The following is a 27,897-nucleotide window of genomic DNA, read 5'->3' as shown; positions in this document are numbered from 1 at the left end:
AAAGGAAAGGAAAGGTATGTTTTGTATCTACTTTTTGAGGAAGTGTTTTTTAACCATGTTGGTGAACTCAAAGAGAGAATTGTAGGTTGCAAATGGAAACATGTATAGAAGGTGTATAGCCAAGTTAGGAAAGAAGGACTTTTTTTTCAGCTGTTCTACATAGACTTAAAAAGATGATACTATATGATCATCCTCCATGTGTCAATATTTTTAGTTCCTTGGAGACCAGATTATGGTGCTTTGATCTCTGCTATCATTTTTTAAAGTAAGAAATTTTCAACTGCATTTTGATCTGATTTACAGAAGGATGCAAAGGTGTGAATTGCATGTAGATAACATTTGCAGATTTCACAGGTACAGAAAATTAGACGGGGAGAAAAGCTACAAATCTCTGTAAATATAGTATGTTTGATGCACTTTTGATATATCTGATCTCATGCTTTTATAAAAATTAAATTCTTATAAAAATTACGTTCCTGTCAAATGTACTAGGGATGTTTGTACATGATATTTGTACATGAATGCAAGAATACAGATTATAATATTATTATATGGAATACATATATGTATGATTTTGAGTTATGTGTTTTCAAAAGGAAATATTAATTTTCATTCATTCACTAAACTTGCATAATGTGCCTTCCCTAACACCATGCTAACAAGGTATTTATACCATGTACCATCGTTTTGTGTTCTTTGCTTTTGAAGTGCATATTGTGCCTTCTGCATGAAAATAAAATGTGGAGTTTATCAGCTGTTCCATAGATTTGTATGCTAAGTGAACTGAGCAAGCTGATGCTCAGTGCCTTCTAGATGGATTGAAAGGGTGCTAAAGGTGAAGAATTCCCAGCATTTTCAACAGAAACCCAAATATTCCATGATCTTCTCACAGGTAGCAGAGCTGGCAATAAAATGAAGTGTTTAAACTAACTGTTGGGTTATGCTGGAAAATCTTTTAGCTTTGCTGTGTTGTTCTTAGAGAACTCTTATTCTTCATGTAAAAAAAAAAGGGCCCTGAAATGTTTAGAAGTCCATGTGATAATTCAGTCAATATTCTAAAAGCATTAAGATTTTTGCTTCACTTTGAGATGTCTTGAAATTATTGCATCCTGTCTGTCTGATGGCCAGCTTGGGAAACATGGCTTCTCTTTCCTGCTGCCAGATTTTATTGTGCAGCAGAGACCAGATAGGAGTCACCTTGGGTGCAAGTGTGGCTGCTGTGCTGTGGTGAGAGCTGCCAAACTCAGGGAAAGCCTTCCATTCATTGCTTCAGTTTTTGGTCCCTGTCAGAGAAAATGAAAGAAAGAGCCTTGTCTAACTGAGGACAGTGCTTAGCAGGATGAGAGAGTTCAGGAGGATGGGAAAGCGAAATCCCTTTAGTTAGCTGACTTGAACATAAAGTCAAATATGAAGGCATCCATGTCCTTCCCCAAATACATGTCCCTTCATGTGACAGCTGAGTGCCCTAAAATCCACCTTAGGATTTCCTTTGAGGGTCAGAGTTGTGCTTTTGTTTTGGACCTGTACTCACACAGTGGACCCTGACCCCACGCTGTTCTACAGCACTGCCATATCAAGATTAATTTATATTTTACTCTGTTTCTAACATTTCTGTTTCTTTTCTCTTTTTTCTTTTACATGCTTTCATGAGTATAGCAGACCATTTAGGAATTGAATTCATGGGTAAGTTTTAACTTTTCTTCCTTTCAGTTGCTCAGATTTATCTTGGTTCCTTAGTCCAAAGAACATGGAAGTTAATGGGAAGACTCCCATGACCTCCACTTCTGGGTTTTGGATTGGGTTCTTTTCATACTTACCAATTACATTTGAAATTATATGAAGGTTCAGTTTTTTCTCTTGTCCACTGCTATGGAGCTTAAAACCTACATAATGATGCTTTAGTATTTCATTGGTGTTTAATGAAACATAGCATAAAGGTTATGTGACCATATCATCTTGAGGAATAGTATTTTATATGTGATTTTAGGGTAGAGTTACTAACTTTTTCATGTAAAGGAAAGTAAATTTTAAATCGGATTTTTTTTTCTTTTGTTAACAATTTGTTGTTATTTACAATATTAAATTTAACTAGGCTTAATAAGAAACATCTTATTGAAGATAATTCAAATCAAAGAATACTTCTAAGAAAAGAGTATAAGATCCATCATTCTGTCAAAAAAGTTAAATTTCTTAGAAAAAAGCTAAAACTTGAGTGAATAATTGCTTCTTACAATTTTGGAAAGGAAGATAACATTCTGTAGGCTCCGCTGCAGCTCTGTGATGTGTTCATAGCCTCATGACTTGCTTAACAGATCACCTCTCAGCTGGTGATCTTCAGACTTGAGGAAGCTGAGATCCATCTTTAACAGAGTTAGTGGTCCTTTGTGTAAGAACAGCTTGCATAAACCATTAAATATGAATGAAAACACTATAATAAAAAGCAGGCAAATTCCTGTTGAAGTCACAAACTAGTTACTTTTAATATGTTCTTTTCCTATGTTAAGTTTTACTTGATTTTTTTAGATTCTATAATTAAGAGCCTTATAACCTATCAATTTTAAGTTCCAAAGTGGGGATTTTGTTGAGTTAAGTATAAATTGTCAAGAAACCAATATGGTGATGAATATTAACTGCATGGCAGGCTGCAGGAACAAGAGGGTAGCCAGCAGGTTCAGGGATTTTCTCCTACTGCTTTTGGATTTTGTGCCAATCCTAGAGCATTGTTCTCTCTGGGGAACTTGTTCATGAGGTCCAGAAGTTTTGTGTTTCACTTCACTTTTTGTGAGGCCTGTAAAGTGCCTCAATGTGGAAAAAGTGGATAGTGGAATCGATGCAAGTGTCTTCACAGACTTAGTGGACGAGCACAGCTGGGGAATGGTTACTTGAAAGACTCTGCATATATCCTGCTTTTCCTGCTTAGCTTAAATTGTGAGCAGCAATCTTGAGGCACACAAGTTGAAGGACAAGCATGTATGTAAAAGAGGATAAGAAGTATAGATATATGGGATGCTTTCCCATATATCCTTTGAGTGAATCTTTCTGTAAGAAGCAGGAAAGTGTAACCCAAGAGTCAAAGCTGAATTATTTTAATTTTATTTTGAGACTTTCAGTTTCCTCTCTTTTTTTAACATATCTCTTTAAGGCATGAACTAAAGCCAATCCCTGAAATCTTGGCTCAGAATAGTCCTCTCATATGAATAGCTCTCAGATTTTTTTATTTAATATTGGAGCATATCCTGATGGCATAAAAATTAATGAAATCTTGTGTCTCAAGCCTGAAAATATTATGACAGCAGACTAAAATGAACCTTGAAATTGTTTTCTGTGGGCTAGAAAAAAGCAAGTTCTGGAATCATATGCAGAAGTGAAATGCTTGTGCTTCTTAAATCCCCCTCTAGTCTTCATGAAGACTTACTTAGGAAATGAAATCATGCATGGAATCATTGCTGTGCGTGCAGCAAAGTAGAAATCCACACCCTGTGCACAGAGAGTTCAGGTGACAATATGCTCATCAAATTAGGGACACTCCTGTAAAGCCTTTATGATGAGTTTACTTCTGGACTGTAGAAAATAATGACAATTAGTGCAGAGAGTGTTTTCTAGCTAGGAAAAACAACAATGTAGAGATAGTGCTGAACTTGCTTTGTTTGCACATAACCCAGAGAACACTTTCTCATGTTTTCATTGCAGTTGTGGGCTCAGTTGCCTTAGAAATTCTATTTTCATCATCATCTTCCAGAAATTTTGTTTGAAAACCATGTAAACATGTAACTTGGATTGCCAGGGCCAGCTGAATTACTTCCATGGTAGACAAAGCTTAAACCTCACTTAAATCTCATGTCAGTGGGAACATCTGTCTGCAGATGTGTCCAAGGGCACAGATGAAATGTGCACTGAAACTACACACCTACTTTAGTGTGCATTTGACAAGGAAGGTAGATAAGTGTATTCATTACCTTTTTTTTTTTTTTTTTGGTTTGGTTTGGTTTTTTTTGTTTTTTTTTTTTTGCTAGACTCTCAAGAATCAGTGAAGTGTATATACAAAGCCAGTCCTTATACTGTCCTGTTAGGGAGCTGTGGTCCATGAATTTGTGTATCCTGTTGTGAACCACTTGGTGCTGTTTTCCCCCACAAGCTCCTGTGGCAGGCCATACCAGTGCTCAGTAGAGGCAGTGTTTGTTGCTTTTCCATTACCTGTTAAAACCTCCTTCCTGCTGGACCCTTCTCTCACAAACAGTACTTTGGGAACAAGAATTATGCATTCAGTTTATGTACCATACTGAATTTTGTGTTAACCTTGCTCATGGTCTCACACCTCCTTTCCTGTCTGGGTCTTGTCAGGCTTGTGTTCCGTACAATACTCAACATTGTGTATTCCAAAACTTGAATACCTGTTACTTTAATATTGCTGCTGATATTGATTTACACTGTTTCTTTGTATGGATAGCAGAAACAAAGGCAGGCATATTGATGTGGCACATCTGTTTTAAAATGTTGCAAATGCAGCAATTAATGTATGGTTCTGATGTATTCATGTGCAGCACCTCCTGAATTAAATGAAAGCCAAGTATATGGTCAAGGGACATTATGTCCTTAAAATTGTGGGTTGAAGTATTTTCTTCCATGATCCAGCTTTATGAAACTTTTGGTGATAAAGAAATGGTTTATACTTTCTAGTACATCAAGTCAAAAAAAAAAAAAAAAAAAAAAAAAAAAAAAAAAAAAAAAAAAAGTCTTGTGTCTTATTGTCACTTGATTCAATATCCATCTGTGATGCAATCACCCGGACAGGCTTAGGGCAACATCTTTTAATCTGTCTGTGCTTCAGATTCTCAATTGCAGCAGGTTTTTTCAGGCTTTCTGAATTTAGATTCCTTAGCTCTCAGGGGGATATCTTTCAGTACCACAGAAACTATTTCTTCCTTGCAAGAGGGTTCAGACTTGTCTGTGTCCTCTCTTCTCATATGGGAGAAGAGTGGTGTGAGGAGAGCCCCGTGCAGCTCACCTGGTCTGCTTTGGTGCCCTGTGTCTCACCAATAAGGATGCATGCAATTTTATTCACATTTCCAACACAAAAGTAAGGAAAAGTTGTCACCATGATCCTACAAGCTGGAAACATATGAGCAGTATTAACAATTCTGCATCAGTGGGAAGCAGGCTGATGGTTGGTAATATGTATGTGAGCAAGAGAGATTGTTAAAAAAAAATCAAAAGAAGCAGCTGTTATATACAATGAAAAAACTAAGTGATGTATCATTAGCATTCGAGTATGGGGATACAAGTATCTACAGCTTATAATCATTTTTTGACCCAAGTGGTTAACTGCACTTCAGGGCTGAATGGTTGACCTTCCTGGTGAAAATTTTGTTGATGAGGGAAAATATCTGTGACAGTAAACATGGTCACTTTGGAGTAACAGGCTGCAGCTGAAAGCTGTTGTAGATACTGGCCTGGTGCATGTTCTCCCAGCTGCAGGGTGAAATCATTACCTGAGAGTCATATGTGGATGTTCTGAGCTGCAAGCCGGTGCCTGAGCCAAGGAGATGCCTTTTCAACTCATTTCTTACACTGAGGAGGAGTAGAGTTAAGGTGTGCTAAGGCATGAAACACAAAGGTGAGTATTGGAATAACCTGTTACAACACAGGAGCAAACACAACTGTTTCAGCAACTTGCCTACACCACCGATTCTGATGATCCAGAATGATGATCTTTTATGCTGTAACAGTAATTTATGGTGGATATAGCTGGAAATAAAATGCTCCAATAAATTGCAACAGCCAAGTTCCTGCAGTTTTTGATGGAAATACATACATAACATGAAGTAGTCTTTATCTTTGGGCTGCTTACCAGTTAAACCAGTATCAGTGGTGCAAACAATTTTGATGTGATAATCTCAATGTCCCCTGTGTGAATTACAGAAAACCAATGTAGCGTCGTTATATTTAGTCACTACTTTTAATTTGTTTATTCTTAAGACTTAAACAGAAAGTTAATATTTTTCCTTAGAACGACTCATCTTTTCTGGAAAAATCAGGAGCTTCACTGAAATCAATGGAGTATGAATGGTATATAATACTTTGTAAGTGCTGAATCATTAAATAGCATTTAATTGAGCAGAGTAATAAAGTAACTCAAGAATGGGATCCTATTAAACTTTATATATCTCCTTGCAATGACTATAGTGTGAAATGTTTTCTGTAGTCTGAGCAGCTGTTAACACTGGAGAAAGATGGTGCATGCTGTATTTTCACTGTGACTATTTTTGCTGCCTCCTCATTGTGCTAAGATGATGTAAGACTCTGGGAATACCTGATCCAGTTAACCAGATTGACTCAGTGACCTTGTGTCACGCACTGTGACTGATGCATTTTGATTTTTACAAACTGCAAAAGTTAGTTTTGCTGATGGGCAGGATAACCAATAGTGCAACAACTTAGTATTTTTCCAGTATGCCAGAAATAAAAAGGCGAAGTTCATTAGTCCTTGCACAGCTCAAAAACTGGGAACATGGATTCTTTCCTCTGAAACTCAATGTTTTGCAGTAGCAACCAGAAAATGATAATAAATAACCAGTGTCTGCATGGATGGTCCTTGCCTTAGTTACCACTTAGAAACTCTTATCTGTTATAAAACCCTGTAATGCTCCAGGCCTTGCTGGAAGAGAAGATGAATGAACATTCACTGAATTACATGACCAAAACTGTATGTGTTCTAAAGGATAGCTGTTTAAAAAATAAAGAAATTAAGTTCAGTTTTCCCTATATTCCATTTTAATAGTATGAAGCAGGTACATCTTTTGCTGATAATATGGAACACGGACTGGTTTTATGCTCCTGTTTGCACAAAATCTTATTAGAGATTCTGATCATAATCATCCCCCAGAACTATGAGACCATATCTTTCTAATAATTATGTTGTTATTAATCAATAAGCATTTAAATGATTTCATCTCTACTCTGTTGGTAAATTTCTGACAAACTGAGAAGGGCTATTCTGGGAGGCATTGATACTTGCAATATTTTCTACCATCATCATCGCTCCTTGAATCCCTTTGTTCTTCATCCTGCCTCAGATTTTCATTACCTCTTTCTGGCTTTTATCTTTTCAAACTCAGTAAAGACTTTGCTCTTGGGATCTTTTCCAGATTCACTAAAGGCTTTGCTCTTGGGACATCATCTTTCAGTTTGCCTTATGAAATACCTGTCCTTTTTAAGTATGCTGCAAAATAACAATAGCATCCTGAGGCATGAAATGGATTTAGGGACAGCACTTTCCATAGGATTTACTTAGCTGGGAAGAAGAGTTATTTATCATCTCTAGAGAAAAGAGATGTGAGCAGCAGAAGAGAGAGTTTTAGAGGAACAGCTGATGCCTGAGTGCTGCAAGAGCAACGGACAGAGCAGAGGTTCCTCAGGGGCTGCCAGTGGTTGTACCTGTTAGGAAAACATATCTGCTAAATGAAAGTCAGCGTGCATCTGCTGCATAAGTTGCAGGCTGCCTCACATCTTGGCTCAGTTTAGGGCATATGGTTCTAGTTTAGTTGAAAGATTTTTACCTAAATGTTTTGTCACCTATCTACCATCTTAGTTCGGTGCTACAATCTTTACTTTTCTTGATATGTCATTTTTCCAATTTATCTGCACTTTTTGTATTGACACTGAACTGGGTTGGATCAACTTGCATTATATTTAAAAGGTTTACTATATGGTTAACTTATGTGTGTCATTAATTGCCTCTTGTGATGCTTCCTCAAAATAGTAATTCCATGAACTGGGTGGACAAAATAATTTTAATATATATAACTTACTCTGGTGACCTTCCCCAGTATTTGGTTTTTGCTATTCTCTCTAACTGAACCTCCTAATCATTTGTGATGAAACTTACAGAAATTTAAAAAACACAAACTGATAACAAGGTGTACTGACAAGTTGAGAAAGCCAGAGCTGGTCTGGGTTTTTCTGTTTTGCTGGGGTCTGGGCTGGGAGGAGGAGAAAGTTGCATTAGGTGAGATCTGTATCAGACTGTAAAAGGGGTTGTGCATCATCCCTAATGATACATAAGGACTGTTATTCTGTCACTCCCAAGGTGAATGTGGACTGAGTTCCACTGTGTGCTGACTGTGGGGGCACTAATAAGGTCCAAGTGTTAACTGTGGGTTAGAAAAGAATTTGTGAAGCCTCAAAAATGGATGTTGTATACAAGCCTCCAGGTAAGTTTCCATGTACCTCCTAGTGCCAGGTACAACCTCTTCTTCATCATGCCAGCTTCAAACACTTTGGCACCTCAGGGAGAAGGGGCATGGACTTCCAGGTTGGATTTCATCTGAGGATACAGCATCTCATCTGCTCACAGAGGGGCTTTGCTGTGTCATGTTACTACATACACATATTATGTGTACGTTCTGGTTTGGGATTAGGCGTGTGCCCTCGGTTCCTGCACAGCTGTTGTGCCTCAGAGTTAAACACTTTATATTATGAAATACAGGTAATTAGATGGCTTCAACACTGAGCAGACAGCTGTGTATTTAAATGTGACCTTATACCCAGTCAGTCTCATAACCTGCATTTTGAATATGGTATTTAGGTAAATGCTGCTCTGAGCCTGAGGAATTGTTAAAAGTGACACAACGGTATGCTAATGCAATTAGATGACTTGCAGTGCTGAGATTTGGCCTTTGTTTGGGCTCAGTTGCAGTTTAACCAGATGCAAAAATATGTAGACAGTAACTTGTACACTGCTGAAACAAGCCTAGCAGGGCAAAGGTGAGATCCACGTGTCAAAGGTGGTGCTACAGACAGCTGCCACAAGATCTGCCAGGGGCACTTCATATTTCCAGTTGAGAGAGGACTGGGAGGAGGCTTCAAAGCAGTGAGTACCATCTGGACAGGTCTGTGAGAACTTGGGATCTCTTGTTTGGGGTGGGGGGGATTTGTTATTAGTAGAAAGGTGCTCACTGTGTGTTGAGGTTATCTTGACACAGGAGGAGAGGCTCCAAACACCTGATCTGCACCATGTTTGTGCAGTCATGGTGAATCAGTGCTACTTTGCCCTTTTGCTGCTTGGAGGTGCTACCCAGATGTCAAGTCTTATTCTGTAAATGATTCAAGGATTTGGAAAGCAGAATGTAAGTATCCCAATAGATGTTCCATTGCAGTGGTGCACATGTAATGTATACTACAGTTGTACAGAAACATCAATGGTTTTGACAGTGAACTAAATCTTTTTCTGTCCTTCTGTGTCCTGCCTAGAATGAGTAGAGACGCTGTCCTGCCAGTAATTGCTGGAAGCAGAGGAGAAGGGTAAGCTGTGTGGAAAAATTGGCAATGTGCTGCATAGAGCACTACGTTATTGTTTCATGCACTGCCTTTTCTCTTCTTTTGCAGGAGCTGTTGGATACTGGCACGTGGAGAAGCACAGAGATATTCCTACTCTGGCTGACAGTTTCTAATAAAGATATTTTTATCGTAATTGAAAATTGTCTCGTGATCATTTCCTGTTCTAATCAGCATCAGTTTATCCTCATTTCAGGAATGATTTTGCTGAAAAACACTCTGTCCAGTGGCCCACGGTATCTGGTGGGATTTCTTCAGACTTAACAGCCAACAATTATCTGGGACACAAGTGTGAGCAGCACAAAAGGAAGAGGGAAAAACAAATCCTGTGTATGAGTGTGCAGGTGGTGTTCTTGTATGCTCAGTTATTCACAACAGAGGAAATAATATCAGAGTTGCTTGTAAACTGTTACATTCAGATGACAAATGGACTTTTTTGTTTACCACTGGTGGCTTTTCTTCATTGAATGGTTAAATAAATCATCATGAGGTATTTTCATTTACTAGGGATCCAGATCCGTTTGGATCATGTTCATGTCATTTACTCATTGCATTTATATCTATTGCATCAGTCATCCTGTAATTATCATATGAATTAATATGATCTTTTTATTTTTGTGCTGAGTTAATTATGTACTACTCCATGCCTTCTTTACCAAGTAAACTCTGTTGTAATATAGTATTACTCTATAGTTATTTTTTATGTCTCTTGGTAATTTTACATTTCACATTCAAATAGAAAATAAAAACTGGAAATACAAAAAATAACCTGGTAATGGAGAAGCATCAAATGGGACAGTATATTAGTTCTCAGCAGAATTAACTAAAACCATTTAGGGTCTTCACTGTTTGATTGTGAAATACAAAGTAACAGGGAAGAGCCAGACAAAATTAATTAGAACAAGCAGTTTATAGAGGGGATGAAAGTGAGAGAAAAAGCAGTTTATTTGCCTTTGAGAGCATTACTACTTCTATTAGTAGCTTCCCCCAGCTTGCTGTTAATTGCCAGGTGTGTAAGTTGATTCCTCATTGAAATAATGACCTTAGTCACCCAAAGTTCAAGGTCTTAAGTAATGCAAGGAACACAGAGTGAAGCCAGCTGATGCATTTCCATGGGGCAGTGTTGGAGGTTGCCTGCCTAAGCCTGGCCTCCCTCGTGCACTTCCAGCTCTTGCCAGTCCTCTGTGCCATGAGGTAAAGTTCTTCAGGGCTGTAAAGGCTTGAGTATCTCACTGCAAGACAAGAGTATTTAAAATTTATGCCTTCAAAGTCTTTGAGTGTTTTCAGAGTGTTAGTTGAGTGTATATTTTGAGAATTGCAGTTGGACGTAATAAGAGTTTTGTGTTGCTCTTGATTTCTGACTAAAAGACATGGAAGTCAGTGGATATTTTGGAATCCTGTCTGTTATTTCTAATACAATGTACATAACCTGAAATCAGGATCCAGTGTGTGACTAGACTGACATATGAAGTGAGCCTGTCCTTTTCCTGATTGACTCCAAATTACCTAAATCTAAAAAACTACATAAATCTCTCAACAGTAGGTACAAAATTGAGTATGTACAAGTAATTTGGTGCAATTGTGCAAAGTTAGGAGTATCTTTGTTTCCTCTCTTGAACTTCCGTTCTTCTACTCCCTACCTTTTCTCTTTTGTACCTTCCTGATTGTTTTTTTTTTTTTTTTTTTTTTTTTTTTTTCAATGTACCCCTGTGGACTTTCTTTTTGTGTTAGTTTCATAAATCTACTGATCAATGAACTTACTCAGTTTAAGTGTGTTGCTGTTCACAGCAGTGACTACAAATCAGTTGTATCACAAACTGCTCTGTTTAGCTTTAATGGAGGGTACAGCATGCACACACTGAAGTTTTACTCATTTATTATCATTATGCCCTCTCCTGTACCCAGAAGTGATGCAGCATTTGAAAAATGGAAATCACAATATACACTAACTTTACCAGCTCATAAAATATGAATGTTCAGAAAATGAATACAGCAGTGTTAAATACAGTTAATCAGCTTTAGAAAAACAAAAATATGTTTTATCACTATAATTTGTACATGCATGGGATATTAATGAAAAATACCAGATACATCATTTTTTGGGTTTATTCTACACCGTGCTCATTACTCTCATTCAAATAATTTAAATTTGCTTTCAAGACAAGGACTATTTGCTGCTGATGAGAAAAGTCTGGATGTCTTCTGTGCCATATTTTTCTTTGAGGCTGTGAACTAGAGTCTATGCACTGATTATAAAGCCAGCTGGGCTGAAGATTTTGTACATTACAGTGGACTGGCAGAGTAGACCTTTAAAATTGTTGAGCTGTAAACAATTGCACATAGTGCATTGTTAGGAAGTGTATCATAAAAATATAAGACTTTCTTAAATTAACAACCTGCCTCAGTGAGAATGTGAGACTGTGACTTCTGCTGAATTTTGCTACATGAAAGTTTTTTATGCTTCTGTACTTTAGGTAATGTGCTTAAGTCAAAACCAAGAAAGTGGCCTCGGTTGAGTGTTTGTTTAATGAATGATGAAGAGAAAATTACAAAAACAAGTGAATATTTTATTTGTCAGTTATTTCTTGTGAATCTATCTAGTGTGTTTTAAAAATTTCTCTTGCCTGATGGAGTTTGTTTTCAAGGTAGGGTGGTATCATGGCATCTTTCAATTAGTAGTGAATCCTGTCTTGAAATAAGATGGCTGACCATTGGTGGGAGAAGGTGAGTGAATCCTATAGAAATTCTATAGAACAAATCAAGTCACTTTAAATTTATTCCATAAAGTTACTTAAAGGTGAACTGGAGAGAAAAAGTAGATGTAATTGTCTTAAATTATGCTGTTTCTTTGAAGTTAAATAGGTATTCATGTGGTTTTTTTTCAAAAAAATACTTTTAAGCGCATGTTCTAGTCAACTTTTTCTTCTAAGAAAACTGAAAAATATTGATTTAAACCTCAGGGAAAATATGGAAATTCTGTCATTTATTTTTTGCTGAATGCAAGTGGTGATTTGTGAGAACCACACTGAATGGCCAATATCTTACTTCTCAGTATTGGGTCAAAGGTTCTTATTTGACTCTGATGCAATTGATGTGGAGAGAGGACAGCTGAAAGAAAATTCAAATGTATGCCTTGGCACTGGTGCACTGATGCTGCTTTATCCAACTCTTATGTCAGGAGTTGTTTCCTCAAAGGGTAAGTAATGTAATGACATTGCCTTGTTTTTTCAAGTGATTTGTAATTTTTTCTATACCTTTTAAGATGTGTTAGTATCCATGTGTCAGCTATTTTGATGGTTTCATTGCCTCAACACCTTTGTGGATTGGGTTTAACATCTGTAGGTCATGAATCAGTTTGGTAAACATCCCATTCAGTCTGCTCAGCCATGTTCAATGAAAGTCAAACAGTCCTTGTGCAAAGAAAATTCAGAATCACCTAAAAGTTTGCAGGTATAACTCTTACTGTGGCAAATGCCTTGTGAATTCAGAATTGAAATGTGCTCCAGACACCTTACTGGATGTCCAGCCTGTGTTCCTGGTTCTGGTGGTGCTAGTTTAGCAAAAATGGTGTGTTCCCCTTTTGGGACAAAAATAGTGTGTTCCCCTTTTGGAACTGTGACAAACATGTTCCCTAAACCTCCCCAAACCCTGAAATATGCTCAATTTCCCTAAATTTCTCTTAAATTTAGAATTTTAGTGTTTTTTCTCTTAATAAAGTATACTAATAAAAATTCATTAAACTAGCAGTATATTAATTGTCTTATCAGGGAATTATCTTCCCATAATACCCCCCATGATGTAATGTTACTTTTTGCCCATTTTATGGTGCCAAGATGTGTACCATCAATCATTTAATTTGCACTTTTGTCATCTTTATTGCTTGCTCAATCACTTTGATACCTTCACCTTCCTTTTTTTGCTTTCAGTGTTCTAAAAAATGTGGATGCTCATGTTGGTAGCACAGCTGTGCTGATGAACCTGCTTGCAAAGTCTTCTGCTGTTCAAAGGAGTGTGTCTCTCCCTGTCATTACTCGTGTCACTGTTCTGAAGAACAGCTTTTTAGCTCTTTACTTCCTCTGGGTGTTTTCCTTTCCTCTTCCATCGTTTGTCACAGCTCTGCAGCCATCTCTCACTCCCTGCTTATTTTGGTATCACCATTGCTTCTGATGCCAATGTTATCTTTTTTCCCTTAAAAAAGTCTGTAATGTTAAATTTTCTGAATTTTTCATAAGGCCATATATGAACACCTGCATCTATTATTCAGAACTCCTTATTTCTTTTACTCTAGAGCCTAGAACCTCTTTTATAATTCAGTGATAAATGAGAGCCTTCAGCTTATTCAGAGTGTTTTTTTGCCAACCTCATGTTTATCTCCCAACTGTCTTTTAGTTAATTGTGCAACCCCTGCAGTGCAAGGAGCTACAGACTTGTTATAATAATTTAGATATCCCTTCCCTCTTTGCTATCTCTGTATTCATGCACTGGCCTCTTTGTGCAATATGTTTGAAGTGGTTCTTGGTCTATTATTTACTAGCATACAAATCTTTTTTCTCCAATTCTTTTCTCCAGCCTTTTATCTGAGAGTATTACTTAATAGTTATTGCCTTTTTACCTTTAAGGAGGTGCTAGTTCAATCTTTTAAAGTTTTATTTAAAGCTTTATGCCACTTATTATACTCCCACATGTACTTTTTTACTTATGTTCCCTGTTATCTGTAACTTCTGTCCTCTAGAGCAGTAGTTGGTGTGCCTGTGAGTTACCTTCTTACTTAAAAAGTATTTGTAAAATGGATATCCCAGAACCCCTGCATGATTCAGGGTAGAACCTGAAGGTCTCTAACCTGAGGCTCGAAGCAGGGTCAACTCAGGTGCCACCAGGCTGCTCAGGACTTTATCCAGATTAATCTTAAAAACCTAGGACTGCACAACTTCCCCAGGCAACCTGTTCCAATGCTTGACTGTTTTAGTGGTAAAAGATTTTCCTTATAGCTAGATAAAATTTGTTATTTTTCTATAAATACTCTGGAATAATGTATTTTCTGCTACTTGATATTTTGTGATTCAGACAAATAATTGCTTATTGATACTCAATTCTCTGCTTATATGCTGTGCTCTGGGTAGGCAGAAAAGAATTTAGTCTTAGTTTTGATAGTCCTAATTTTCTTGTCCTGTCGAAGCTATACTAGTCCTTTTTTATTTATGTAATTTTACTGCTAGAAAAAGTATGTGATGTAACTCTAAAGTAAACTTCCCTCTGCAGCTTTGTAATTATCCAGGCCTATAGTACAATATTTTATCAGCTTTATGCAAAAGCAAGTTCTAAAAGTAATGAGTTGCAGTCCATTGTTTTAGATTAGATCATCACAACTGAAATGCCAGGAAGTTGTTCTATTCTAGACACCTTTGCTTATTTAGTGTATGCTTGTGATATCAAGAATTTCTCACCTAGTACCTGGTTTCACATTAAATTCTGTATTTAGGCAAAAATGTAAAGGACCAACTGGAAGTATTGAGATTTCTAATGGCCACAAAGATGTGCAAAGCAGTTTAACAATCCTGTTTGATACAGCTCCCATAATGCAGCCTCCTCTTCAAAGAGCCTTAGTAAAAGAGGTTTAGTCTTCAGAGAATGCCATCAACATAAAGCCTGGCTTTAACTAAACAACTTAAACACACTTTGTTCCATAAGTGCTTTTATTAACATATACTTTTGCAATAACCTGTATAAGGAGCATGAACATGAAAAGTGGATTAACAGTCAGGATTGACTCCCACCCTCAGTTTTGAAAATCTATAAAAAGGGGTTTTTGGTTGCTCTTATGCTGTTTTCCTTTCTAACATTGTCTATATTTAAATTGCTTTAGCTGCATTATATATTCCAAACACATGAACTATATTAAAGTTTTAATAACTTTAAAATAATTAAAATTCCTCTTTAGATACCATTTTACTCTCCTCTCTTATTTTCGTAATAAGTAAGAGAGGAAAAGCAAATATTGATACTTCTTTCTGTCATCTGACTTGAATGTAAAATGACATCATAATTTTCATTACTTTATTTTTCATTCTCTTCAGCAATTGATTATGCATTAAGTTCTTTTATTCACTAAGAAGCCTGAATGCAACTGTGTGAGATTTTTTATTTAGCCAAACAGAAAAAAACATAATCACAGAAGATCCTTCCATTTTGGAAACCAAAGGTAACCTTTTGTGTTTTTAACAACAGCATTGTTTGTTAGGTTCGTCGCTTGTGGTATTTTTAATTTTCTTTCCTGCAATTTGTTAGAAATATTTGGTAAAATAACTCTGCCATCTTTGATCATGCCTGACCCATTTAGTTGGGAGCATCCCAGAGGGATCTGTCAGAGGCCAGAGTTGCCCTGCAGAGCCGTGACTCCACCTGATTTCATGGAAAGGTGATCTGGTATCGGAGCACAGGTGAGAACAGAAACAGAGTTGCAGGAGGGCATGAATTCCCTGAAAGAGTGATGGCAAGAAAAGAGAATTTTGACCATAATTTTGCTTTCTTAACCAGGAAGAGATCTATGTCTTTTTAAAGAATTTGATTCTGCTGCACTCCTGGATATTAACGTGAGATTTCTCTTGTGCAGTGCAATAAAATTTGTGTTTGCAAACTGATTTGAAACTCTTTGTATAGTTAGTGAACAAAAGTAATTTCAGGTGAAATAATAAATTTCATTTACAAGCTGACAAAATTGTATCTGAAATTAATATAAGTGATTAAAAAATATATGAAAACCGTTATTTTTATATCCCAGGTGTCACAATAGATACTAATTTACAGTTCTAATAATAATTCCCAAGAAATAATGTTATTGTGATTTCTTTATGTAATCTGGCATTCGCATCTTTTTATCATTGCATCTGTCAAAGATTTGTTTTACACTGTGGGGAATTGAAAGATAAATGCTGACAAATGCCCCTGTATCTTATGAAAATTTGTTAAGTGGCTAAATGTATAAATGCATTACTGTATAAGATAAAATAAATCTTAATTCATGACAGAAAATGTGAGAGGAATCAGTTCTAAAATCCAAAGTTTCATGAGCAAAACTACAACTCAAGAGTTGTAAATGGAAAATTACTGATCTCCCAAATTCCTTTTGTCTGTGTGAACACCTAAGCCAGCTATCCACTGTATAGTTTCCTCCTTTATTTCAGTAATCTTTTCTAGTTTTCTATTTTCAGTAAAGCATGTGCACACACATTTAATTAAAGTAACTTTTTTTTCCATTTGTGTTATGCAAAACCACACAACTTCTAGTTTGTTCCAATCTACCTCACTGATCTAATCATGTGCTATGTAATGATCCATCCCATTTTGTGCAGGCACATATATAGCAATGTACAAAATCAATGTTCCTTTCCTTAAGAATGCTGTTAATGTGAACCATCATGTTGTGGGTGCCCTGCTTCTTGGGTTTTTTTTTTTGGTTTTTTTTTTTTTTTAACAGAAAGCAGAAAGGAACCACTTCAGGTTGTCTACTACTAGGAAGTATTACAAAGAAAAATGGTTTCTTACTGTAAATTTAATCATTCTTGGTTAATAAGTTTGTTATTGCTCTAAAAAGCCAAAGTATCACACAGGTAAGGAGTTATGCAGTTCATTAGTTTAATGTCACTGAATTAGAAGACCTCAGCTCCTGAGATGGATCAGTCAAACAGTCCACTACTAGAGAAAGCAAAGTCTGTGTGGGAGAACTGCTGCGGCAGCAGTGCTCATATTCCTCCACCTGCTTGAAGAGGCACAAGTGCTGTGCTCAGGAGCTGAGCTGAGCTGCTCACCCACTTGCCACACACATCAGTATCTGTTCTGCCTAGTCTTTCTTTTGTAGGGGTAAATAAACAACTGAAGCTGTGTCCAAAACCACAGGGGTAACTTCATAAAATAATCAAATGCCATTTATGTTTAGCTGTTAGTGTTGCACTTGGTGTTTTCAAGAGCATTTGTTATGAATACAGTGAAGAAATAATGTTCTATTGTCCAAAATACAGTGTACGAAGTGTCTGAGCCCTTCTCTTTGTTGCTGTGCCTTTTTGCACCTACTGCTAAATTGCAGCTTTTTAGAGAGGAGACAGGTAGTGTCTGAAAAACACTCATGTCTGCTGGATTGCTTCCCAGTGCTGTTTGCTCAGCATGGAGTGCCACGGATCAGGGTTGTAAAATGCAGTCAGCCCTCCTGTTGACCCGTGTTTTTATGCCAAATCGTTTAAGACAGAAGCTGATGTGGGCAGGAAAGGTAAAGTTAAAAACAGGGGAAAGTTCAGTGCCTCTTCAAGAAAAGAAACCCCTTCAGGTTTTGGTTAGGAGGCAGCATAATCAGCTGGAAAAGGCAGCAGTGATCCTATGGAACACTGTGATTCTGTTGCTGTAGAGGAAAAGGGGTTGTTTCCTGTTGTTACCCTAAAAGCCAAGTCTGGGAATGATGGTTCTCATGGCAAAAGTGAAGCCAGCAGTTTTGCTGAGGAGACAAATCAGTAAGTGCTGCAGCTGAGTCAGAAAATGAGTGTTGGTCTGGGGACAAACATCAATAAAATGTGCCTTATGGATCAGGAGAGGAGTGAAGGATGTTCCACTGTGGGTGAGATCTATGATGCCATGAACTACTGCTGCAAGCTGCTGCTTTTGCAGATGTGAGAAATGTTTTTAAGGCTGTTCTGTGCATGATATGGGATGTCTGAGTCAGAGTTCATGGCTTTGTACACTGCCTAGCAAATGCACCATGGCAAAGTGTCACATTGGGATTTAATTAATTTTGCTTCTCATGCGATCAAGTGTTCCTTGTACATATTTTATTGACATTTCTGTTTTTGAAAATAACTCATCTTTTTTCTTTAATTTCTGTGACATTATGACTTTTTTTGATTTAGTTTATTTAATCCAGTTTGCCCTGGTACAACTCCTATTTACCCTCATGTACTACTCATTTAACACAATCTAAATGTGTCCTTATTTTGGGGTGTTGTAAGGGATAATTGTGCTGAAAGTCAACTAGAAGGATGTATGGAGTTTTAACTGACACAATTATTGTGTCATATAATTCAGAGCCATAAGAGCAGTCCAATTTTAAGGGGCAGTGTAAAATTAACCACTCCTCTCCACGTCTTCCACAGAAAATAGCTGATGTTTTCTCCATTTTGGTACATGTCACACATTGCCTGTTTCAACAACAGCAGATGATGAGGCACTGACCCCAAGCCCTTATCAAAGTAAAATTTCCAAGCTGAAGTTGAATCAGAGCTGGCTTACAGATGGAGTTATCATAGAGAAGATACTAGGAAACCACTTATCTGCTTATCCATTACAGGTGACTTGTAGGGTGAAAGCAAGGCTGTGGCACTTAGAGCCATTACTTGCAGCATGAAGGAATGAAGCAGCATCCAAAAGAATAGCTACAGAAGAGAAATGTGCATTTATTGTCTTGATTAAGTGAATGAATCCTGCTTATAAGTGCCATGAGCTTCCTCTGTACAAAGATGTGCATTCTCCACAGAAAGCACAATGTGGATTTAATAGGAAGTTTTTACTATTCACTTTGAGGGAAGGCTTGGAAAATAGTCACTTCAGTAGAGCTATGCTCACTTACTCCCTTTGAGGACCTGTCCCTATTAGTTTAATTAAAAAGCAGCAGACAAAAGCTGATCATACAGAGCCTTCTCCATACCAAACCCAAAGTTAAAATGAATTCTTTGTGCTCAGTGTAAAACTGAATTTAGCAACCATGTCATGTAACCAGACCTTCTGCAGCATGCTCTGGAAGGCAGTGTCATGGGAAAAGCAAAGGATGCAATTTCAACATTCACTTTTCCTTTTTATTGCCAGAACCGTGCCAGAAATGTTGTTAGGGAGAAACATTTAATTAAACTGTTATCAACTTAACTTTGGGGTATTTCATAATCTCACCCTTGGCATTGTCTTTTTATTAGCAAAAGGCTTAAGTGACTATGAAATATAATGAAAGGCTGTGGGGAGGGCTCACACACCACAAAGCTGCTAATCCATTGGAGGCCTTTATGGGAAGTGAGCATTTCTCAACAGCAATGCAGAGCTTTGAAGGTTATCAGGACCTTTTATCTTCTAGTCAGCTTTCTCTGAACTTGAAACTCTATCTGTGTGAAGTACATCCCAGCAAATACCCACTGAGCTTGAGGTGGAAAGACTAATGTATTGCTGCTTTTCCTCAAATGTTTTAGATCCTTTTAAGCGGTTTATTTGCTTTATATAGCATGTGGGAGCCTGAGAGAGAGTCCAGGACATTAAGCTCAATTCGTGTTCAGTGCTCCCGAGAGTTTATTGTGCAAAGTGTTAGGTGTTGTTCAGACAATGTGGGTTTGACACTGCAAATATAGAGATATATATCTTTCTTGACCTCAAACTAAAATAAAATATCCAGACTGATCCAGTAATAGCACAAGTGCAATATTTTCCTCTTAGGTTTCTTGTTTTTGAATAAGAATCTGATCAACTGGGAACAAGCACAGTGCCTGCTGTTCACTTTCATATTTTATTTCCTATAATTTATTCTTTTTATTCAGCATGAAGTCTTAGCCATAACTGGGAACAAGGTCTCTGAGAAAATACTGACTGACTTGGACATTTGTACTCAGTCTCTTTTGTTAAGCCTTGCAAAGAGTAAGGAGAACAGTTTGCTTTGTGAAGTACGAAATAAACCCTAGGAGCATCTGAGAAGATATAATTATTTGAAAGGAAGTTAATAGGTAATCTTTTAAAAAGCCTATTAGCAGATTTTGGAGTTTCTACTGCTGAATAGAGCTCCTTTGGTTTAAATCTTGCCATTCCTAACCACACACTCCCAGTGATCACTCTGGGAGCTGCCATCTCAGTGTTTAGTTAAACTTGCCCATGTCAGGCACTTTAATACAGCATTAAGTGACAGCAGTATTGGGCTGTCCCCAGCCTCATTTACTGGTGAATAATCATGTCATGCAAAGTCCATTACTGCCGTTCTGCATCCGTGCTGCTGGGCTTGCCCATCACTAGCAGCTAACAAAGAAGCACAACATAAATTAGCCACTTAATCTAATCCAAAATGCAGCTGGAGCATTCATTAGGCTTCTTGAAAATTCTCATCTTAACTGTCAAAGCTAAATACTTTCACCAGTTGTTGCTTGTTTGCTTGTTTGTTTTTTTCTTAACAGCAAAAAGTTCTGGAGCTTTGACTGAAATTTTACGTCTTAATTTTTTGGGAGGAGTGGTAGGCTTGTTTACTTTACAGTTTTTTACTGAAGATGTAGTGTTCCAGTGTGGTACAATAATTTACATAAATATCAGTTCTGACTATTGTCACTGTGCCTTCCACAAAGCTTTAACTATTGTGATCTTTATCACGTGTATTATTGGTAGGATTATTATAGATAGCACTACCACAAACCAGAGAGTGCACATCTTTCACTGGTTACTTGGCTTGAGCCATTTCCCCACGTCAGAGGTACTAAAATCTGCCATTCAGTGGAGTCAACAGAGAATAGTTAACCCTGGCTGTGATCTGGACACTCACTGAGTCCAGATTGCTCCTACTCTTAGCAGCAGTTGAGTAAAATTTCAGAGAACATAATTACCTTTCTTTAGTGTGTGTGTTCTCTATTTATAATCTCAAATCCTCACTTCCTCTGTTGCATTCTCTTACAGTTAGCTGTTAGGAAAAAAAAAAAAAAAAAAATCAGTGATTTGTGTTTAAAATACCAGAACTGGGCTAATCAGATGCCACTGCTCATGCTACCAGAATAATGTCTTAATTGGAGCTAACTGGATAATGTCTTAACTGAAGTCCTCAGTATAAAGCAGTATAAATCATGAACTGAATTTTTCTGCTCATCAGCTGCGTTCAGGTGGAGTAGCAGCAGGATGATGGGAATCACTGGTCTTGTGGCATTTATCCCTGGGATTCTCTGTTGAGGAATTAATCGTGTGCCATTAGTATATTCACCTGCTTAGGGAGTAAACCAAGTCTTGGACTTGGTTGATACAAAATCTGTTGCAGGGGCAGACTTTGAGACAGAGATAATTTTACTTCTGTTGATACAACTGAAGTTAATTCACTCCTTTCTTCAGTCAAATATTTTGACACAATCTGAGTTAATCAACCTGCTCTTCAAAAAATATTGAAAAGGTCATACACATTAATATTCAATTTGGAAAAGGGATTTACATTCCAAAAAAAAAAAAAAAAAAAGAAACAGGAAGGAGATTCATATCTTACCTGAGTGCAGTAACTGTTATGTTAAAAATCATTAGGATATGAGACAGCAAGTATCTCTAAATATATGTAAAGAGCAATTTTCAGTAAAATATATGAACTTAGGTCTTACTCCAGTTAATATAGAGGTGGGTTTTGGGAGCTCACTTTTTTTTTTCAATTAACAGAGAGAAAAGCTATTTGATACAATCCAAGAGGTTCACCATGCATTGCAGGTAAACCTGGTAGATTGATTATCTGCATTTCCCAGATAATTTCACTTGCTTATTTGTGATAATTGCTGCTTGTTAGTGAAAAAAAAAAAGTTGTAATGGATGTGTTAACATCACAGAAATAGCAACAAAAAGCCAAAGGTTTCCAGTGTAGCATTTGTCTAACGTTCTCCTCCCCTGGCACTTCACTTGGATAGCTCTCTGTTTTATTGCATGGTAATAATTCCTACAATTTAGCCTAATTTTTTTTTATAGTATCTTTTATGTCACATGGCTAAAATTTTCTAAAATCTTTTTTTCAGTGCTGTGTTTTTCTCTGGAGAGGAAATTTTTTTTGGAGCATGTAAGAGTATTCAGTGGTCCAGAAAGAAATGCTTAGGCATTATTTTACATTTATATAAATATATATAAAAATTAATTTAATGGTGATATTTATAGTTTCCCATAGGCTTGAAATGTTTCAGTAGAAAAGTTTTAACAGGGTACAGTTTGGTTTGGATTGGATTTATTTAGACTTTTTTCCCTCTTTCACTGCAGCTTCGATGAGCTGCTAAATAGCAGAGCTGCTGCTGGCATTTGGCTATTTGATTAACATACAAAGGTTTTTGCCTCATTTCATATCTGAATATTTTTGAATATGCAAAATCCCTTGTGTTTCATGCTGTCTTACAAAAAAAAGTTGTGTGCATTTGATTGCATTGTTCAATCTCTAGTTTTAGGGTATGAAAACAGTAGTTTGAGCCTGTTGGGGGGAGCAGATGGTTTTGTTTCTTGTCTTTGAAGAGATCTTATGAGATTACAGAGTTCTTCAGCCTGTAGTTTTTCACTGGAATCATACTACAAACTGGGTTAGGGACAATATTTTGGTACTGAATAAACCTATATAATAAATAAAAGTTATGATTGATAGGAAATAAAGCAAATTCTAACCTCAAAAGAAGTTTCTGAGCTACGTTGACTTCATAGGTCCTAAAAGGTCCTTGTGTCCCAAGATAACTTTTATATCAAAATGATCCAGCTTTGTTGCAAATCAAGCAAAAATATTTAATTGAATTCTTAAATGCAAAACTAAATATATTATATTTTCTATAAGCTTCAGAATTAACCCCAGTATTAGAAGTTATTGCAGTTGTTAATTCATTCCTTTCTTAAAAGATAATAGAAACCAGAGGTTTGAATGAAAGATAAATATACATGGCTTCAAAACTGTGAGGGCTTTTAAATGTTTCCTTAAGACCAGCATCTCTGTAGTCTAATAGGTAGGATTCTTGTAAAAGATATTTATAATTAAATAATTATAATTAGTTGTTATAAAATATAAGCATATATATGCTTATATATATGCTATTTTTCTGTACAAATAAAAAGCAGATAAAAGCTATTAGAAATCTGGTTAGACATTTGGTAATTTCAACACTAGGCAAAGCTCTCATTTGGAAAGGTTGAAATAAAGTTCATATAGTACTTCAAAATAAATGATTGCATTATTCCAGAGATCTGCATTTTCATCTGGAGAGCAGCAGTGACTAATAAAAGCAGTTGTCTTTTTGTTTTGTAAGCTAGGCAGATAGGACATATTGGGATAAGGTAATTTAGAAGACTTTTTTTTTTTTTTTTTTTTTTAAGAGAGATGTTTGGCATCATCATTTATTTTGTTTCTGCTAAACCTGAAAGGCTTTCCAGGTAGTAAAATATTTTGCTCCCCTGGAAAAACCTAGTGGTTTTTTGGACCACTGACTTTTCTCAGGAAATGCACTGCTTGTTTTGATTGTACTTGGAAAGAGCTTTCTTGGGTACTTTCTTCATCACCTAAACTTGCTCTAATGATTAGTCATGGAATATTGCCACAGGAGATTTAGCTCACAGGGACAGGAGCACTTGAGAAAGACTGACTGACAGAGAGGTGTGTGTGTCTGCATAAAAACCTGATAATGTCTGCTGCAAAAATCCTGGAGTTTAGCCCATATTGGGTGCCTCCAGTCAGTCTTTAAGACAAGGTAGTGTTTGTCCATGTTGTGTGCATGTTATTCAGCATCTCTTCCTCAACAGCAGCACTGAAGTTTACTGAAGTTGCAAACGTGCAAGCAGAAGTCTGTTGCATTTCAGTATTGTAAAAAGTGGCCAGCATGTATGTGGGGTGCTCTGAGAAATCAAGTCTTCTCTATTTCTTCAAATCCTTCTTTCTTATCTTTAATCATTTTATCCCTCTCTCTAGCTAATTCCCTAAAGTAGAGGAATACTTATATATGTCTCTTAATTGGTATCTAAAAATGTTTATTCTTAGGCTTTGGAAGTGTAATTAAAAAAAAAAAAAAAAAAAAAAAAAGGCAGCAAACCCATATGTCCCTAGACAGATATTTAAACTTTGAGACTTTCTTTATATCAGATGTTTCTGCTCCATTATTCATGGGAGAGGGCTTTATACCACTTGTACCTAGCCAGGCACAAATTTGTTCTGTCAATTTCAAATTAAAGATTAATTAACAAGATCTGAGTTTTCTTTAGCCATTGTGGAAGCTCTGGGGAAAATCCTAGCATGTGTATGCAATTGCAGCATGTAGACCACATGAGCTTACACAAGATAGTCGAGGAAGCAATGGGATTCAGAAGAATTTACACAGACTTTCAAAACACCCTGATGGGAGGATGATTTCACTGTTCTATTTCCTTTCCCAGGCACCTTTCCAGCTACTGAGCCCAACACCAAGCTAGAAAGTGTAAAAGGGTAAGGTTTGATCCAGGGTCAATTTTGATCTTGCATCTGGAGAGTGTTTCACGTATCTTTGTGCTATTGGATGTTAGTTGTAAAGTTTTGGAAATTAATTTTTCAGGGATTCTTTCAGAAACAATTCCAAAATTTCTTTTCTACTTCTGGGTTGTGGTTATTCTCTGCCTGGTAGGGAAATGATGACAGCCTTCACTGCAGTTTTGTTTAGCTTTTATCAACAGAATAAAACTTAAGGATTCTTTTGAAAAATCCCTGTATATTTCTCAACTATTTAAAGTTGGTTTTGTTGTTGTTTTTGTTTGTTTGTTTGTTTGTTTCTGTGAAAAGAATCGGCCAATAACTCCTCTCTATTCTGGTCACAGAAATATTGGAGTAAACTGTTCTCAGTTTCATAAAATTATTCTACTAAAAATAATGGGATTCTTTTCAACGATTTGACTTTGGTTTCCATAAATAGGCCTCGAATATCTTTTCTTTTAGCATTCTTACTGGTGGTTATTAAAAATGTGATAAATCTGATAGTAAACTACAAATGTACTGCAAGAGTTACCACTAAATGATTTCCTAGTGACTGGCTTATGCTTTTGAATCCACTGAAGTAAAAATACACACTTTAACACAGTCACTTACTGAAGGTCAACATAAATGGCCTCAATGACTGGATGAATTTGGAGATATTCACAGCATTTGAAGGAGATGTCAGTCATGGTTCTCTCTGTAAATTCAACTAATAGAGGTCAGAAATCATTGCAGGACATAGTTTGGCTCATAAAGTTGTGCAAATTTAGGCTGATTTCAGAATATCTGGAGTATGATGCTGTTTTTTGTCAAAAGGTTAAAAACAAAAAAGTATAGAGGAGGAATGACTTAGTACATAATTCCATTGTGAGACATATAACAATAAAACATGGAGCAGGAAACAGGTGAGCATAAAAACACCATGTATTCAGAGAGCATCCCGGTAAGCATTTCTGATTCCTTGCAAAATGTCTGGTTAGAGGATCCACAAGCCTCTGCCTGCGAAAACATCTCCTTTAGGCAAATAGTGCAATTGCATTTGTGAAAATACTCTTAGTGAGCTGAAATCTGTTGTTTCCCAATAGGCATGATCAATGAAGGATTTGCCTATTGGAACACGTATGTGGGAGTTGATTCTCTTGTCTGTATTTTATAAGATCTAATTCTGCATTATTGGAATATTTGATGTTCCTTGTGCCAGTCAAGAATACCTGGAAATTGATTTTTTTGTTCAATAAGAGCCATTTGAGACAAAATATGAGGACACCTCGCGCCTGAATGACAGTTCTTGTGTTTCTACTCTGTAACAATGCTTTAATTTGCTTGCATATTGCAAAGTAGACCAGAATCAGTCCCACTTTTTCTAGCAAGTCTTGATTTACTTTGTGCAAGACTCCTCACAGGTGGATTCCACAGATTAATCCTTAAAAAGTACTTCTTAAATGTTTCCAATTCAAAAATTAGTCTAAACAAGGTGGAAATACCCAGTAAGATTTAATAAAAGCTGCAAGTGAGAAGAATTGGGAGTTGAGGAATGTCAGACTGGAAGGTTCTTGAACAGGGTTCCCATATTATTAATATAGTATAAACACATATTTATACATATTTCTGATATATATCACATATATAAACAAAACTGGTTTAGAGGAAAAGTATCTAAGCTGAGAGTGGATGTCTCATTTATTGCTAGCAACTGAGGAATCTGTAAATCCTTAACTTAGGAACATTTTATTAAGTTCATTTATCTTAGTTCATAGCTACCACTTTTGCATATCACCTCTGCATTCTCTGACAATATTGTTAAAAATGAAATTGATGGTAGCAATATGTAGGCAACTTGAAAAATCATATTGTTTTCTGATTGTTTCTTAGAGTTGATATAAGATGCATACCCTTAAGGTGATGAGTAGAAAGGGGTCATCTGAAGGAATCTCCTCTTTAGTCCTGCTCAGAGAGGCAAAACAGATAGGAGCTGTCAAAGAGGATTTATGAAGAGCAATGTGGAATTGCAATATGTTTTCTTTGGCTTTTGCAACACCTGACAGCAAAGGAAAACTTCAAAGATAGTTAAGATGTGCAGAGATTTTACTTAAATGCCTTCTTGATAATTTTTCAAACTGGATTTTTCCTGAATTGATGACATTAATATCTAAAGCTGCTGGAAAATATGAAGGTAACTCATTTTAAAATTAGTAACTTCAGATGTAAGGGAGAAAGCAATGACTTAGAGCCAGAGGCATCAGGTTGGCCTGCAGGGAAGCCTTTTTGTGTGGAATTTCAGTTGCAACCATAAAGACATCTCCATGAACTCTCACACTTTGCCCACAGCCTTGGCACTGGAAGTAGCACGTTCTTCTGCAGTCTGTTCTTTGGTGTTCTTTCCCCTTTTGCTTTCAGGGCAGTGCAGCAGCTGTTGCCTCCTGCCTCGCCATCAGCCCACCCTCGGTCTCTCGGTGCTACCCAAGCTCTTCAAAATATGTCTCACCCAGGAATGAAAGAAAACTGGGACACAGGCAAGCCCAAGTAGGCCAAGTTATTGCTATTCAGCTGCTTTTGTTTGAGTTGTTCTCTTCAGCCTCTTCAAGTCTGCTTATTCCTTTCATTAAGCTGTACGCAGAGCTTTGGTGTTTCAGCAGTGTTTGTTCAAGGCTCAGGACCTCTAGCTATGAGCTGTCCATCATGACTGCCACAGAAAGTAATGTGAATATTTTTAAAAGATGTGAGGCTGAGTGATGCAGAAACGGCTGTCGTGTAAAGCATGAGTCAGAAAACACTTGGCCATTACTGCTTCCAAAGTGAGTTTTGTGCTAAAACGTTGTGATGAGCCAGAGGTAGTGCTTGCTTCTGGCACGGTATTTCCATTTGCTGTTTTTTTAGATAAAAATCATGACCAGAAACGTTACAAAGCACATCAGAAGCTGCCTTGTGCTGTTGGAAACACTATTGTGTATGACAGCTTCTGGCTTGTAAGACCCACCCAGGCAGTCTGTGGAGAAGTGTTTATTACTGGTGCCACCAGACAGGCTTTTGTTGAAAACATTTGACATTGGTGTAATCTGTCCTTCATCTTGTCATAGAGTGACTGTGTAAAGCTGCTCCCTTTCATGCAGTCAGAAAATAATTCAGGAGCTCCACAGTCAACTGGTTGAGTGCCAAAAAACCTCCAGTGATTGTCCTGCTCTGCTCTGCACTGGTGTGATGTGTGCAGATTTGGGCATCGCAGTATAAAAGAGATATAAAGTATAAAGAGTACCAGAGTATAAAGAGATATAAAACTGGAGAGTGTCCAAAGGAGGCCATGAGGATGGGGAAGGGCCTCGAGAGGAAGCCATATGAGGAGAGGCTGAGGTCCTTTGGTCAGTTCAGCC

General features: G+C 37.0%; 1 protein-coding gene across 5 annotated transcripts in view; it reads left to right on the top strand.

The window, feature by feature from the left end:
• NRG3 (neuregulin 3) overlaps positions 1-27,897 on the top strand; it is a 343,618-nt gene that overhangs the window by 276,176 nt on the left and 39,545 nt on the right. For 4 of the 5 annotated variants that reach the window (XM_068197290.1, XM_068197289.1, XM_068197292.1 and 1 more), the window contains exon 4: positions 1,657-1,683. The exons of the other annotated variant lie outside the window; for it this stretch is intronic. In XM_068197290.1, coding sequence (XP_068053391.1) covers positions 1,657-1,683 — 27 coding nt within the window. The remainder of the gene's footprint in view (positions 1-1,656; positions 1,684-27,897) is intronic. 5 annotated transcript variants of the gene reach the window in all.

Source organism: Anomalospiza imberbis, chromosome 8 (assembly GCF_031753505.1).
Source record: "Anomalospiza imberbis isolate Cuckoo-Finch-1a 21T00152 chromosome 8, ASM3175350v1, whole genome shotgun sequence".
NCBI lineage: Eukaryota > Metazoa > Chordata > Aves > Passeriformes > Viduidae > Anomalospiza > Anomalospiza imberbis.
This window is presented reverse-complemented; position numbering and strand designations above follow the sequence as displayed.